This window comes from Paramormyrops kingsleyae, chromosome 14, assembly GCF_048594095.1.
Source record: "Paramormyrops kingsleyae isolate MSU_618 chromosome 14, PKINGS_0.4, whole genome shotgun sequence".
Taxonomy (NCBI): domain Eukaryota; kingdom Metazoa; phylum Chordata; class Actinopteri; order Osteoglossiformes; family Mormyridae; genus Paramormyrops; species Paramormyrops kingsleyae.
Window position 1 is genome coordinate 27,149,605 of NC_132810.1, and position 17,626 is coordinate 27,167,230.

Sequence of the window (17,626 nt, forward strand, 5' to 3'; positions counted from 1 at the left end):
GTGGCACACATTAGGATCGAACGGAGCAGGGTGTGACAGAACCCCCCCCCAAAGGCGCGCACACCGGGCGTGCCAGAGGAGAGGCGACGGACGAGACGAACCGGGAAAACAGGACCTGGAAAACAAAGCAGACCGTCAACCAAAAACAGGGAACAGAACGGAGACGCAGAACAAGAACAGGGACGAGAAGAAGGACAAGACACGACACAGAACAGGGAAGGCAGACAGGCAGACAAGGAAGGGAGACACAGAAGAAGGGGAGAAAGGTGGAACAAAAGGGCCAGGAGTGAACAAAGGAGACAGAGAGGGACGAGGAGCAGAGACAGGCGGGACAAACGGAAAGGGAGGAGGAACAAGGGGAGCACGAGGGAGCCCAGGCGGGCGACGGGCAGCGGCCGGAGGGGCCGCAGGGGAGAGGGAGCAGGAGGGGACCACCCAGGGGCCAAGGGAACGGGACGAGGGAGTGACGGAGGGAGCAGGAGGGAACACCGGTGCAGGCAGGCCAAAGGGGGAAGCCGCGGCAGGCAGAGGCGGAGCCGGCGAAGGCGCCGTCCGACGCCCAGCCGGAGCAGGGGGGCCCGGAGGCGGCCGACATGGACCCGGAGTCGGGACCGAGGACCGGCACCGAGGATCCCGCAGGCAGCCAGCGAGCCGCAGCCAGCGAGCCACAGGCAGGGGCCGAACGGGCGAGCCAGTGGGCAGGGCGGGCGGGACCAGGGCCCGACGCCTATGTCCCCGTCCTTTGCTGGACACTGAGAGGCGTCCTGGGGGGCGTCGGCCTTGCCGGGGTAAGGGCGAGGGAGTCAGAGCCTCCCTGGGGGCAACAGGCGTGGCCGTAGGCGGGGCAGCCAGGGCCGCGGGCAGGTTGGGAGAGGCGGCCTCGGACAGGGCCGCGGGCAGGACGGGAGATGCGGCCTCAGGCAGGGCCGCGGGCGTGTGACCAGCAGGGGGCGCCTCGGCGGGCACCTCAGGCAGAGCGGAGGCAGCTGCAGGCGTGCGACCAGCAGGGGCCGCCTGGGCAGGCGCCTCGGGCGTACGGTCAGCAGGGGGCGCCTCGGCGAGCGCCGCCAGCACGCGACCAGCAGGGGGCGCCACCTCAGGCAGTTCAGGCGCCGGCAGGACCGGTGAGACAGGCAGTTCAGGAGCCGGCAGGACAGGCGAGACAGGCAGGTCAAGAGCCGGCAGGACAGGCGAGACGGGCAGTTCAGGTGCCGGCAGGACGGGCGCCGCCGTCACGTGGCCAGCAGGGGGCGCCTCGGAGGGCGCCGCCACCACGCGGCCAGCAGGGGGCGTCTTGGCGGGCGCCGCCATCACGCGGCCAGCAGGGGGCGCAACCGCGGCCAGTGCCGCAGGCAGAGCGGTGGCAGCTGCAGGGACTGGACAGGCAGATCGGCGGCAGCTGCAGGCAGCGCAGCCGCGGGCAGATCGGCGGAGGCAGCAGGCGGCGTGGCCGGCAGGTCCGGATCGGACAGGTCCGGAGTAGGCGTTGCCACGGGCATTAGGGAGCAGGCACCTAGGAAGAGCGTTGTCTCTCCCTCATGCTGCGCTCTGCGCGGCTTTCGCCGCTTCCTTCCGGAGCGGCGGGGGTGAGCGGCCGAAGCCGCTTCAAGCTCAGTCTTGTGCTGTTTGGTGGAGGTTGGAGCCCTTGCCTTCTTGCTAGCGACGGGGAAAGAGGCAGGCGGTGAGTCGGGGGGCGGCTCCCGGGAGACGTATCCCAGGGGGGACAGCCAGGCGGCCGCTCTCTCCCTCAGCTGCTGTAGGTGTCTTCCCACCTTCGCCTGCAGCTGCTCCTCACCGATCACATCCCTCTGTCTCATGAGCCTCCAACATTTCTCCACTAACGGGTGGGCCACTGGATCCCCCTGAAGTTCCAGCATGTTGGTCCAGTGGATCACCTCTTCGTCGGTCGAGATGTCCCTCCCGACAGCGCTGAGCTTGGTTGGGAGACTTGTCATTCTGTCACGTTCAGCTGAGGTGGCGAGCAGGGAAGCAGACGAGCAAGCCAGGACTTCAGGTAAACAGGGTTTATTCGGACGAGTGACGGACATCTACTGACAATACAATGACAAGTCTGGGGAAGTCTGGGGAAGACTGACTCAGACGAGGACTAAATACAAAAGACAAGCTAGACTTAATAGGGCACAGGCGATCACAATCAGGGCTGAACACGAGGTAACGAGGTGGGCGTGGCACACATTAGGATCGAACGGAGCAGGGTGTGACAAGTGGTCTGATTACTACTATTTTAAATTGGTTAGGACATCTCTTGAGGACATATAGCAGTTGAAGTTCTTGCCAGAACTCTCAGGGATTCTTCAAGAAGTTGAATGGGGATTGGGTACAGTGGATAAATGGTCGGTTTGGTTTTAGTTATTGTTTTTAACTCCTGTTCATTAATTAATTCAAAAACATTCAGCGTGTGTGTGTGTTTACATTGTGTTGGCATCATAGTTATTTGTGAGCCATTTCTATATATTTGAAGTCAAATATTTGTAGCTTTATCATTAATGTAATCTATAATCCACATGTTCGCTACCAATATTTCTTGGTAGCAGAGGTTCAACCTTAATTGTTAGGTAGCAAGGATTATTTCAATTACGATCAATAAGATTAGAGTAACAGGCTGAATGTGCCCTATATATATGGCTTGCTTGTATTTTTGCAGGCTGTTGGACCATGCCAACTTGAACACCTCTAAACATGCAATGAACCAATTGGTTTGTCACCTCACCTTTAAAAAGCAGCAGGGCATGATTTACCTTATATTGCTATTTCAATGGCACATTTGCCCGGCAAACAAGATTGCATTTTGGCCAAGGAAATAGACGTGCTGGTGCACAAGGTGAAAGGCCAATGAGCACGTCATCTGTCGGTGCAGCACTGTTCCACATAAGCCTTTTGGGGTTAAGCAGGTGTGGGATGAGGTAGCAGCGAGTGTGTCCTCATTTTCTGGTATCACCAGCTCATTGGCACAATGCCGAAAGCGGTATAATGATGTCAGAAGACAGAAAACAGAAGCTGGCTGCTGAATGAGAGCACCAGCTGGGAACAGGGACTTAATTATGCTTGTATACAGTGGTGTGAAAAAGTTTTTCCTGATTTATTTTTTTGTATGTTTGTCACACGTAAATGTTTCGGATCATCAAACAAATTTAAATATTAGACAAAGATGACACAAGTGAACACAAAATGCAGTTTTCAAATGGTATTCATTATTAAGAGGGAAAAAAAATCCAAACCTACATGGCTCTGTGTTTTAACAGGGGGGCAATCACTTTTTCACACAGAGCCATGTAGGTTTGGATTTTTTCCCCTTAACACATTCATTTAAAAACTGCATTTTGTGTTTTACTTGTCATCTTTGTCTAACATTTAAATGTATTTGATCTGAAACATGTATGTGTGACAAACACAAAAAAATAAGAAATCGGGAAGGGGGCAAACACTTTTTTGCACCATTGTATTTTTTAATTTTGGGTCTGAAGTTTGCAAAATATAAATTTAAATCGAATAAAATTACAAAGTACCATTAGTGCACCTGCAGGTTTCCGAAACGCGCCACTTAAATACCGTTTAATAATGCAGCACTGATTTTAGACGTGGTTTTTGTTGGTCATCAGCGCAATGACGTTGCACTGCCTTAAAATAACAATGCACTGGCAATGCACCCTGCCACACCTCATTTTAAAAAAACACCTATTTTCATTATGTCTATGCATGGGCATGAAAATGAGCAATGTGCTTGTATGAAACTATCAAAACCACTCTGGTGAAAAATAGAGTCCTAACATTTCTAACTATTGGGTTTCCAATTACGAACATCATTTCTGCTTCAGCAGACAAACTGCTGAGAACAGATTGTCAGGTTGTTGGTACACTAGGAAGGTGGTTAATCCGTCAGAGTTTGGAGATTCAATTGCGGAAACATTATTTAACATGTGGAGTTTTCTTTCCAATTAGTTTAGTTCCTTAGTAGTACCTTCAGTAGTTCAGAGGTTAACTGAATTAACAGATATAGTAAAAAATATACCAACTGCTTGGGATGAAAGAATTTGCGTAACATTAAACTTGTGATGTTTTCCTTCTGATTATTTTATTCTAATTATTATTTCGGCGATATCTGTAATTTGAAAGTTCACTTGCTACCAAGCAGTTTGGTTCTCACAGGAAACACTGGAGCTTCAGAAGTGACAGAGATGCATCACAATTCATTAATGATGAACAAACATGAAATCAGTATTTCACTTATTCATTACTTATTCCTTCAGTAGTTCAGTAGGTCCACAGAATTAATAAATTTAGTAAATATAGTAACTGCTTGGGAAGAAAGATACATTATGATAGGGCTGGGCGGTAGAACAATGATATTTTTCATTTTTTCCTCTAATGATATGTCAAATACTCCATGAAGGTTTGATATGATTTGACAAAATATGTTGCCGGCGACACTAAAATAATGTTACTTTCTTTGCTGCTACTTGTGTAGATCAACAATGGAACACAAGCACAAAGCCGTGAAAATGGGGCATTTAATTACCAAGTGACAAAATGTAATAGGGATTGTAGGCAGACAACAGACAAAACCGTCAAAAAAACATTGTAATAAACTGGGAGAGCAGGTAAGTCCAAAGCAACCTGTTCAATAAGGGTAATCCAGCGAAATCCAAAAGGAAAGTCCATGGTAATATTGAATTTATGAGAAATCCCAGCAGTAATAATCCACAGGGAATTAAGAAACGATAGGAAGAATGCCAGCAACGGTGTTTTTTCAATGATGACTAAAACAACTTGTTGTTCTGTCTCATCCTGTTTGGTAGTAATGGCCAAAACAATGCTTTGTGAACCATTTGCGATATTTTTTGAGCCTGCATAGTGATTTGGGTTTACTTTTCAGCATGCTTTGAACTTTGGTTTGCGAGTGTTTTGCAAGACAAGCAAAATGTTTACATTTTAAACAAGCTATGTCTTTGCAATACGAGTATTACGTATACACCTAGTCTGCCTAGTGTCACGTAATCACAACTGAGCCTTAATGAACTCTCTCTCTCGCTGAAGAATTTTGGGTAATCATTTCCCATGCTCGGTCTCAATCAGCGTACCTCACTCGTATAGTCAAAATTTAGTAGAAAAGCAACACCTGAATAAGGGCGTAGCAGTGCGAGTGATGAATCTGTTTAATGATAATGAAATGTCTGCATTTCTGCAAAATCGAAAAGGAGGCAGAAGCAGCTGTCATTGGATTGGTTGCTTGTTAGTAGCACAAAAAGAAAATGATTCCAGTGAGCCAACAGATATCAATGATTCTGTTAGTTATAGTGAAAGTCGTCCTGCAAAATAACCCTCCTTTTCTCTCTCTCATCTCCCTCACAACATCCACGATTCTTTTCAAAGGTAAAGTGCAGGTTGCTTTGTTTTATGTATTTTGACGTTAACTTACAACATCTGATCGGTTAAATGACTAACATGACTTGAGGGAACTGTTAACGTTAGACTTTGTTGCTTACAGTGAAATAGATCTCTCTACATAAGTTGCTCATCATCTTTCAACAAGTTATTACACATTAAAGTATTTAAGGTATAGATATAAAGTAGACTGTAACGGTGGGTAACGTTATAGGCTATGGTTAGTTAGTGAGCTAGGCTCAACGTGAAACAGGCTTAACATTCTATGACACTTGGATTTAGACTGCAACATAATGTGTTAGAAAATAAATTTGGTGAATGATGCAGCACACCGTTGACTTGTGGACATGAAATACATTGCCTATTACAGCCCGGAATGAGCCCGTAGCATAAAACCACAGAGCAATCATTAATTGCAACGCAGCTGGGAGAGCACAGCTTCGGATTGTGGAGTGATCCAACTGTGGACGATCGGACAAATCATAAATTCATTGCTGGTCAAATTTATAAAACAAAATTAAATCGTATCTAAGGGGTTCTCCTGGTCGCGGAAAACACTTTTTGGGATGCGTTCTTTTTTGTTTTTTATTATGATAAACTTGGCCATGTTGCAGTTAAGGTACGGTTAGAGGTACCTTAATTTTTTTTCCTTAGTTTGGTTGCTAAGGTCTTTTGTGTAACTGTTAAGGGATTCCTTAAGTATAAGACCAAGATAAGGAGAAAAACTTAAATACTTAAGAGAAAATTTTAAGGAAACCTTAAGGAGGAGACAGTTGCACAAAACACTCCAGTGTTTTGTGCAACTGACTTTATTTTAAGGAGACCTTAACTCGGACTTTAAGGAAAATCTTAACTCAAGGTGTTTTTTTTTAGTCATATTATGCATTATTATAAAGATATGAGCTCAGAGATATTTTCAGATTGTTTATTATTATGGGCCGTATTAAGAATTAGATGACCATAACCCCTGATTTTCACCATAGAAATGATTGAAATTTTCTTTGGACAAGTGACAGGTCTAGCAGAATGAGACCAAAATGGAATGGTACGCATGCATTTATCTGCCTCTATTCTTGGTCTCTTAAAAACTTTAAAATTCTAAGGTAGAAAAGTATCTAAACCAAACAAAAAACTCTTATTCAAAAAAATGCCAAATTATGGTTAGATTTTTTGTCCGGCGCTGCAAAACGTCACCATGCGTCACCATGTCACATGGTACAAAATCCTCACAAGAGCAGGACGACTTGAGATGGATTGTGCAGCACCTCTCAGCCGGCTGCACAACCTGGAACCACCTTCGTGATAACACAACTTTGTCCTTATTGGCCAAAGAGTTCAGTTACACGCATGACGTTTGTATCCCAGGAAGTTCCGATGTGTTATCTGCTGTTTCTCCCGAAAAGCACGTAAAGCAGTGAACTGGTTTTCAGGTAATTTTACCTGGTAAAATAAAGTTTAACTAAATTACGTAAATGCTCTAACACAGGGGTATTCAACTAAAATTTAAAGAGGTCCAGTTGCACATTAGCGCAGACAAAGGGCTGCATAAGCCAAATTACGTCTTGCTTGGCGGTCTAAAGGCGTTTGACGTTCATTGGTGTGGGAAACAGCAGTTCTTCTGCTGAACCACTACCGAAAAGACTACAAACGCTGCGGCAGTTAAAATAGAAGCGTCCCCGTCAGGTTTTAAATAACTTAATGTTTTGGCTATCGGTCCGGGTCTGTATAGGATAGCTTCTGGGTCCGGACCTGGCCTGCGGTCCGCCTGTTGGTTACCTCTGCTCTAACAGTACACATAAGTTAGTGGTTTATTCATTGTTATTTACTGTAATGTTGCACTGATTTGTACCATAATTACTTACGTTCTGCGTTTTCCCGACTTCACTCTTCACCTTCAAAATTAAAGCAGTATGTTGAACACCGTGCCATCCCTAAATCACATCCATGTTTTTGAAAATAAACTATTGTGATTGCACAAAAAATGTTTTAAGTTTTTGTTTTCTTAAAATGGCCAATAAATGTTTTTGTAGTGTTCTGTTGTTCTCTGGTCTCCATGAATTATGTCCTGCATAGAGATGAAGAGGCATGAGCAGTCCTAGCCTTAATAGATCAGGTCATATAGAGTCTCATTTTAAAACATTATCATATGTGTATTGTAAAACTGTTTTCTCTGAGATGATATTCTAAATTCTGCATGTGGTTAAAAAAGTATTTACATTTATTGTTATTAAGGCAAATGTTTTAAAATATTTTGGTTATTGATTTTTGTTTATCGGCTAGCCCTATATGCATGTGTTTAACATTTTTTTGTTTGTTTGTTTGTTGCTTTTAGGGAGTATCTACTCCAGTCCTGGGCTTTACAGCAAGACCATGACTCCTACATACGATTCCCGTGATGGAAGCCCATTGTCTCCAACTTCTGCCTGGTTTGGAGACAGCCCTCTGTCTGAGGGGAATCCCAGCATCCTGGCTGTTAGCCAGCCCATATCTTCACCTGACATCTTAGTCAAACTCTATAAGCCTCAGAGTTTCTTGGACAAAGCAAAGATTAATCAAGGGTAAGTTCATTTAATTGAATTACCTGCATGTGCCAGCATGGTACAAACTGTCATATACAAATTAACATTTATTTGTTCTTTGCCTAAAGATGGCTGGACTCCTCGAGATCTTTGATGGAACAGGATGTGAAGGAGAATGAAGTGCTTCTGTTGCGGTTTAAATACCACAGTTTTTTTGACCTCAATCCCAAGGTAGTAGTAGTTTGTTGTTGTTGCTTTTTTATTTTTGTTGTACGTGTACTAGTGCATTATCTGTATGTGATTTGTCATTCCCCTTTTATATTTTGCTAATTTTCTCAGAATTTATGAGTATGGTAGTATTTAAGTAAGCATACTGTTTGTGTATGAAAATTGTACTTTTCGTATACTCTTGCTTTCTAGTTTTAGTCACACAGGGCTTGAAATTTATACTGATCTTATTAGGGTGAATTTTGCAATTTTGATTTGCATCAGCAAACTATACTGGCTGTAAACTCTGATTTACATCTGTTAGACAACAACAACAACAAATTTATTTTTGTATAGCGCATTATCACAATTACATCGTCTCAAAGCGCTTTACAGCATCCCCACCCAAAGCCTCCAGTGAGTAAGCCATAGGCGACAGTGGCAAGGAAAAACTCCCTAGAAGGAAGAAACCTTGGGAGGGACCAGACTCAAAGGGGGAGCCCATCCTCCAGGGGCCGGAAAGGAGAGTCAAATACAGTTAAATCTGAAACACAAACGGGGAGCAGGGGGGAGATGACAAGCCGGTGCCACCGCTCCCTCCAATCGCCAGGCAGCCAGAAGGCAGGGAGCGGGTCATACAAGGAAGATAGCTTAGACACTCTCTATACTCAGCCTAGACCTTCAGTTCATGCTACTAATAATATTAATATTTCCACCATATTTATTAATGTGGGTCACAAAAAATAGCTTCAGTCTCATCATATTATGCGACATGACTTTGATTATACAGTATGATGCCATCCGGATAAACCAGTTATATGAGCAGGCCAAGTGGGCCATTCTTCTGGAAGACATCGAGTGCACTGAGGAGGAGATGATGATGTTTGCTGCCCTGCAGGTAAGAGGGATGGACCATACTGCACATTAATTCTGGCAAGAATTTTGTCACTTTTTATCTGTGTTTTCATATACACTCACCTAAATGATTATTAGGAACACCTGTTCAATTTCTCATTAATGCAATTATCTAATCAACCAATCACATGGCAGTTGCTTCAATGCATTTAGGGGTGTGGTCCTGGTCAAGACAATCTCCTGAACTCCAAACTGAATGTCAGAATGGGAAAGAAAGGTGATTTAAGCAATTTTTAGCGTGGCATGGTTGTTGGTGCCAGACGGGCCGGTCTGAGTATTTCACAATCTGCTCAGTTACTGGGATTTTCACGCACAACCATTTCTAGGGTTTACAAAGAATGGTGTGCAAAGGGAAAAACATCCAGTATGCGGCAGTCCTGTGGGCGAAAATGCCTTGTTGATGCTAGAGGTCAGAGGAGAATGGGCCGACTGATTCAGGCTGATAGAAGAGCAACTTTGACTGAAATAACCACTCGTTACAACCGAGGTATGCAGCAAAGCATTTGTGAAGCCACAACACGCACAACCTTGAGGCGGATGGGCTACAACAGCAGAAGACCCCACCGGGTACCACTCATCTCCACTACAAATAGGAAAAAGAGGCTACAATTTGCACGAGCTCACCAAAATTGGACAGTTGAAGACTGGAAAAATGTTGCCTGGTCTGATGAGTCTCGATTTCTGTTGAGACATTCAGAATTTGGCGTAAACAGAATGAGAACATGGATCCATCATGCCTTGTTACCACTGTGCAGGCTGGTGGTGGTGGTGTAATGGTGTGGGGGATGTTTTCTTGGCACACTTTAGGCCCCTTAGTGCCAATTGGGCATCGTTTAAATGCCACGGCCTACCTGAGCGTTTTTTCTGACCATGTCCATCCCGTTATGACCACCATGTACCCATCCTCTGATGGCTACCTCCAGCAGGATAATGCACCATGTCACAAAGCTCGAATCATTTCAAATTGGTTTCTTGAACATGACAATGAGTTCACTGTACTAAAATGGCCCCCAAAGTCACCAGATCTCAACCCAATAGAGCATCTTTGGGATGTGGTGGAACAGGAGCTTCGTGCCCTGGATGTGCATCCCACAAATCTCCATCAACTGCAAGATGCTATCCTATCAATATGGGCCAACATTTCTAAAGAATGCTTTCAGCACCTTGTTGAATCAATGCCACGTAGAATTAAGGCAGTTCTGAAGGCGAAAGGGGGTCAAACACCGTATTAGTATGGTGTTTCTAATAATCCTTTAGGTGAGTGTATGTCAAAACAAGTTTTATACATTTGTAGCTTTGAACTTCCACTGACATTTATACTGGAAGTACAGTAATAAATGGCCTTTCCAGGGCCATTTAACATGTTTTACAAATGTTTTTGAGTTTTATTCTCAATAATACTTATACTGTTTGCTTTTTTCAAATTCAAACTTTCTTCAGTTACATTTCCAGCAAGACTTGTAAAATGCTGCACTAGCCAAAAAAAACAATGAAAATATTTATAAAAATGTCTGCTGAAAAATTTCTGGGACCGGTTGCACAAAACACCTTAAGTTTAGATTTTCCTAAAAGTCCGAGTTAAGGTCTCCTTAAAATAAAATCGGTTGCACAAAACACCCTTAAGTTTCCTGCTTAAGGTTTCCTTAAATTTTTCTCTTAAGTATTTGTTTTTCTCCTTATCTTGGTCTTATACTTAAGACCTTAGCAACCAAACTAAGGGGAAAAAAGTAAGGTACCTCTAACCATACCTTAACTGCAACATAGCAGAGTTTATGATAATAAATAACGAAAATGAACACACAACAAAAAGAGTTTTCGGCGACCGGGAGAACCCCTTAGATACGATTTGATTTTGTTTTATAAATTTGACCGGCAGTGAATTTGATTTTTCCGATCGTCCACAGTTGGATCACTCCACAATCCGAAGGTGTGCCATCACAACTGCGTTGCAATTAATGATTGCTCTATGGTTTTATGCTATGGGCTCGTTCCGGGCTGTAATAAGTGATGTATTTCATGTCCACAAGTCAACGGTGTGCTGTGTCATTCACCGAATTTCAAACGCCATTGCCTGTCTGTTGAACGTTGTAGCACAATGTAGACTTCTTGAATTAATTTTCATTGCAATTTCCTCCCACATTCGTTGTTTTATGTTTGCTGTTATTTGCGGATCAAATTTACTTTTTAATATGTTCTTTATTTTATTGTGTTCCTCCAAAAGTACACTGCTCAAAAAAATTAAAGGAACACTTTTTAATCAGAGTATAGCATCGAGTCAGTTTAACTTCTGGGATATTGATCTAGTCCGTTAAGTTGCAATGGGGGTTGTTAATCGGTTTCAGCTGCTTTGGTGTTAAAGAAGTTAACAACAGGTGCACTAGAGGGGCAACAATGAGACGACCCCCAAAACAGGAGTGGTTTAACAGGCCACTGACATTTTTCCCTCCTCATCTTTTCAGACAGTTTTTTTTCACAAATTTTACATTTGGCTACAGTCAGTGTCTCTACTGGTAGCATGAGGTGATACCTGGAACCTACAGAGGTTGCACAGGTAGTCCAACTCCTCCAGGATGGTGCATCAATATGTGCCATTGTCATAAGGTTTACTGTGTGTCCCAGCCCAGTCTCAAGGCCATGGAGGACATTCCAGGAGATAGGCAGTTACTCTAGGAGAGATGAACAGGGCCGTAGAATAGGGTGCATCAAACCCCCCAAGTGAAAAATATTTTCATGGCTATATAAAAAAAATGTTCTATCTGTACTAAAAACACACTGTGCAAAATAATTTGAAATTTGGATAAGTTCTACCGGGTCCACAACAGCCATGAAATTCTGAAATAACGGCAATAATTCATACTTTGGAATAGTTATACTGCAAGCATTAATGATTTCATGTTTTAGTATTTAAAGTGGTTAATAGTGGATATCGATGGCACCGGGGAAAAACCGCGTATCCAACAATTTGTCAATTTTACAGGGGAACGTTTTTTCTAAATGGTGGAAGTAAAACGTGACCTAGATTTGAGAGCCCTTGTGAACATACTGAAAATACTGGTGCTAAAATCTGAGCCTCGTCCACGTTCACAAGCTACTCACTTCCAAATCACAGCACAGACTGATGTCCCTTACGCGAAAATTGCATGATATGAAATGGATGTGGTTTTGTTTAGTTGCTTTAGTTTCGTTCCCGCCCATTTTTCACTTACGCGGATTGCGCCATACTATAGTGCACTTACGCGGTTTTTCCCAGGTGCCATCGATATATCAGTCTTCTTGATGTTCACTATCAGTTCTTAAGATAGACATACTATTATACTTGCCCAGAAGTATATTGCTATTATATTGCTGCTGGAAGTATTGCTCTGTAACAGTAGGCCTATGCCCTATACACCTGTATCAACTATATCAGACATCAGACATGTATCACAATAATTTAATAATTTAATTTGTGCATTTAAAATATATTTGTGAACTTCTGAAGTACCTTCGTTTTTCTTGCGTTTATCATTATTTTTCATATTTTCAATCTAGATGTGGACCTGGTAGATGTTAATCAAAATTAACGAAATTTTGCCCAAATTATTTTTTCATCCGGTAGAACATATTTATTATACAGCCAAAAACATTTTGAAAATCAATGGGGGTTTGATGCACCCTACCGTAGAAGGTCCTTAACCCATAAGTTGGACCAGTATCTGCTTCTTTGTGCAAGGAGGAACAGGAAGAGCACTGCCAGAGCCCTACAGAATGACCTCCAGCAGGCCACTGGTGTGCATGTCTCTGAGCAAACAATCAGAAACAGACTTCATGAGGGTGGCCCGATGTCCCACTAGTGGACGTCGGGCCCTGTGTTCACTGCCCAGGACCGTGGAGCTCGATGGGCATTTGCCATAGAATACCAGAATTGGGAGGTCTACCACTGGTGCCCTGTGCTTTTCGCAGATGAGAGCAGGTTCACCCTGAGCACATGTGACAGAAGTGAAAGGGTCTGGAGAAGCTGCGGAGAACATTATGCTGCCTGTGACATTGTTCAGCAAGACCATTTTGGTGGTGGGTCAGTGATGGTCTGGGGTGGCATATCCATGGAGGGACACACAGACCTCTACAGGCTAGACAACGACACCTTGACTGCCATTAGGTATCAGGATGAAATCCTTGGAACCATTGTCAGACCCTACGCTGGTGCAGTGAGTCCTGGGTTCCTCCTGGTGCACGACAATGCCCGGCCTCATGTGGCGAGAGTATGCAGGCAGTTCCTGGAGGATGAAGGAATGGATACCATTGACTGGCCCCCATGCTCGCCTGACCTAAATCCAATGGAACACCTCTGGGACATTATGTTTCAGTCCATCCGATGCCACCAGGTTGCACCTCAGACTGTCCAGGAGCTCAGTGATGCCCTGGTTCAGATCTGGGAGCAGTGTTAATTTCGTTGACGAAAAATTTTCGTCATAGTTTTAGTTAATGACCTTTTTTCTCTGACAAAAACGAGACGATAACTAAATAAAAAAATATGCTCAAAGACTAGAACTATGATGAAAGTTATTGACATTTTTGTCAGCGAATAAAAACGGAGACTAAAATATTTGTCAAAGACGAGATCCAATCAGAACTTTGTTGAAGCGGGACGACTTGAAAAGACATCCAATCAGAACTCCCGAGAGCGGTAATACGCTCAGATGCACATAATTGTAGGCGATTGATAGACGATCATCATAAGCACCCGGTTTGAAACAGGCTGTTTTTCATGAAACCTACACGACAATATGTCAGTGCCAGGAAGAAAGCGAAGAGAAGACGTATGGACACATTTCCAGTTTAATATTACAGAAAACAAGATGCTTTGTAAGCCATGTGGAGCCACCATCACCGGTAAAAACACAACGCACTTGAAGCGTCACTTGCAAGCGAGTCATCCTGAAATCCACACGCATGTAAGCTTGCTAAAGTCACGTTAGCACTAAAATTCCAGCAGAATGTAAAAATAAAATCCATGTCATGACTACCTTTGGTCAGGTGCAACAATCAGCAACTCTGGTTAGTTTAACGAGCTGTAGCTCAGCGTATTCACTGGGTAATTTTTATATATATATATTAGGGCGGTCCACGGCACTATGGAAAATTTTGAATTTCATTAAAACCCACCTCCACAAGTTTAAATATGTTCTATCAGATGTAGTAAAGATATGATGTAAATATGGAGCAAATTGAACTACATTTAGAGGTCGCTCAAGGTCCCACAAGTTTGTTGTGGACTCAGATTAAGACAATTTGCCAAAATTCCAGGGTAAAATCAAATGAAAAAATTATCATCTCTTTAATTGCAAGCTCATTGGGTAAAACTGGTGATTAGAAACACCATTCGTAATTAAATAGCTATTCATTGTTGTGTTTTCATACTAACTATCAGCCAGGTTTGAAATTGTTTATTTGGTATTGCGCAAAAACATGCAAATTGTACTATTGAGTTAAAACTTCGTCACAGTATAGTGAATAGTGATTATTTACTGATCTTTGCTAAATCTGAAGTTTTCATCAGTGGCTGTGAGTTATTTTAAGACACTTTAGGACAGTAATGGCACAAACTAGAAGCAGTGCTGAAGTTTGGCTGCTAGGAAAGGGTACAGATCAGCTGTCCGGGTCGCATCTACCAACCAACGGAGACGCTCTTCGACTTTTTTTTTTTTTTTTTTTTTTTTTTTGAACAATGTGTTTATTGTTTTTAATTAAGCAAGACAGGTAACAGAGAAACACATTTCCATTTCGTCACAATTATTCCCCACCCCAACAAGAGAACATCACTCTCTTCTCCCCTATAGAAATACACAGAATCCTCTTACAGGAAACAACTTAAACGCAAAACAAATATCGCAAGGTACCCAAAAACCAAATCTACAGTACTATATTTTACACATAAAAGTTACATTTTCCAACCAAACAAAACGAAACAAAAACAAACATACATTATACATAGTTACACCCCTTGTAATAAATGACCAATATTATTGTTGTTAATGTAGTAATTAAACGGCTTCCATATTTCTTCATATACATCCATTTTGTTTTTAATAAAATATGTTACTTTTTCCATAGCCATACACTGTGACATGGCATTAATCCAAGTTCCAATAGATGGCGGATCAGGCCTTTTCCAGCTAAGAGCTATCATTCTTTTAGCTTGTAATATAACATAATCTATGAATTTGCGCTGCTGAGGATTTAGTTTAAGGTTCTTCGGATATATATGTAACAAAATCATTTTCGCATCTAGGGGAATATTCAAGGATACAATTATCTTTGTAATATTAATCACTTCCACCCAAAAGTTTCTAATAATATTACATTTCCAAACACCATGCACAAATGAACCTTGAGCCACTCTGCATTTAAAGCATGTATCAGGAATATTTTTATTAAACCTGTTTAGTTTGACAGGAGTTATGTAGGTCTGCATCAACCAATTGTATTGAAGTAATTTTAAACTAGCGCTCCCTAACTGTGTCTGCGAATTTTTACAGACTTGTCTCCATTCATCCTCAGATATATCCTCATTCAATCCCATCTTCCATAATTCAAGTTTCGGTAATGATGATTCAGTAGACCCTGATACAAGCCAGTTGTAAAAAACTGATATTAATCCTTTATTATTGTATTTCTTAGTAATTAATTCCTCTAAAGGAGAAAGTACTGGCAAGATTAGTGATTGGTTCTGCCTAGAAAGAACAAAACTCCTTATCTGTAAGTATTTAAAGAAGTGTTTTCTTGGAATATTATACTTAGTAGACATCTGCTCAAACGACATCAACGTTCCCTCCTCAAAAAGATCACTAATTTTGCTTAATCCCTTTTCAACCCACAACCGGAATCCTGAGTCCTTCGTACCTGGTTTGAATAATGTGTTGCCCCAAATGGGACTATACTGGGATATAGAGCCAGCTATTTTCATGTACTCTCTAACTTCATACCATACTCCAATCATATTACAAACTATGGGATGCTTAGTGACTGTTTTCAGTTGTTCAAACTTATCTGAATATATATACAAGTTTAAAGGTAACGCAAAACCACATGACTCCATATCCACCCAGGATGGTTTATTTCCTGATGAAAAATAAAACATTATTGTTCTTAATTGTGCAGCCAAATAGTACCAGTACAGATTGGGACATTTCAGCCCTCCAGTGTCAAATGGAAGGTAGAGAAGAGAAAGACGAACTCGAGGGCATTTCTTGTTCCAAATAAATTTCCTGAGTAATGAATTAATCCTTGAGAACATTCCCGCTGGTGGCGCCAAGGGGATATTTTGGAATAAATACATAAATTTAGGCAAAATATTCATCTTCAAAATATTTATCCTTCCTATCAATGAAATTGGTAAAGATAACCATCTCTCCAGATCTTTAGATGTTAATTCCATTATAATATTATAATTTGTAGAAACTATATCTTCTAATTGGGGAACAATTTTGATACCCAAATATGTAAAGCTGGGTGATAGTTTCAAGGTAAATAAATGTGATGTATTTGGACAGCTATCTTTATTAAGCAGCATCAACGATGACTTTGATGTGTTCACTTTATAACCCGATATATTTCCAAATTGATCGATCAGGTCTAAAAGTGCTGGAAGAGAGGCGTTTAATTGTTTTAGGAATAACACTACATCATCAGCGAATAAAGCTATTTTTTGTTCCTTGCCACCCATTTTAATCCCATGTATGTGGTTGTTCGCTCTCACGGCTATTGCTAACGGTTCCGCTCTTCGACTTTTGATGTTCCTTCACACTGAACAGAATCTAACATTTAAAGAAGCAGCATCAAGGTCTGTGTCACGTGTTATCCAGTTGTGGCAGAGAGCAAGCATTCCATACCAGAGGATTGATTCCGGAGTTCGTATCCTCACGAAGCTCCATGATGACTATGTGAAGCTTAAAAAGAACCGGAAGAGAAGCAATGAACAGGACAAAAAGAACCAGGAGGAATTCCTTAGTCGTCTACAGCGTCTTTTTGATATTGCCACAAGTGATGCACTGATTACAATGAAAAATGAAGAAGACAGGCAGTTTCTCATCAAGCAGCGCAATGATGTTTTGTCGTGCAGTATGTCAGGGGTTGATGTCACGCTGTTTAGAAAAGAAAAAAGAAAATTAGCCAGACAACAGCGTCAGCAGGATTATGCAGAGAAAGTAGCATTATCAAGCAAAGTAGAAGAGAAAAGTGACATCCACAGCAACAGTTCATTATCATCATCCACTTCTTCAGATGAAGAATTTGAGATGTCCACGCCACATCGCAAAACTGGGCCAAAGCGTCGTAAGGTCAACATTCTGGATGACCCTGACGTGGCTGGAGCACTGGATCGGGTAAACATACCAGATAGAGGAGCCACATATGTCGTTGGAGCTGTTGCAAAGGCACTTGGCCATGACATTAGCAGCGTGACGCTATCCAGAAGTTCTATCAGACGTTCCCGATGTAGAAACCGTGAAAAGCAGGCAACAGTGGAGCAGGTATTCATTCGCAGTACTCCTCTTCTCCTTCACTGGGATGGAAAGATTGTTCCTGACATTAGTGGGAGCAAA

The 17,626-nt window shown here is 42.4% G+C and overlaps 1 protein-coding gene across 4 annotated transcripts in view; it reads left to right on the forward strand.

The window, feature by feature from the left end:
* LOC140578351 (fermitin family homolog 2) overlaps positions 1-17,626 on the forward strand; it is a 119,699-nt gene that overhangs the window by 73,334 nt on the left and 28,739 nt on the right. For all 4 annotated transcript variants that reach the window (XM_072698915.1, XM_072698912.1, XM_072698913.1 and 1 more), the window contains 3 exons: positions 7,736-7,961; positions 8,051-8,153; positions 8,920-9,027. In XM_072698915.1, the coding sequence (XP_072555016.1) occupies positions 7,736-7,961; positions 8,051-8,153; positions 8,920-9,027 (437 nt within the window). The remainder of the gene's footprint in view (positions 1-7,735; positions 7,962-8,050; positions 8,154-8,919; positions 9,028-17,626) is intronic.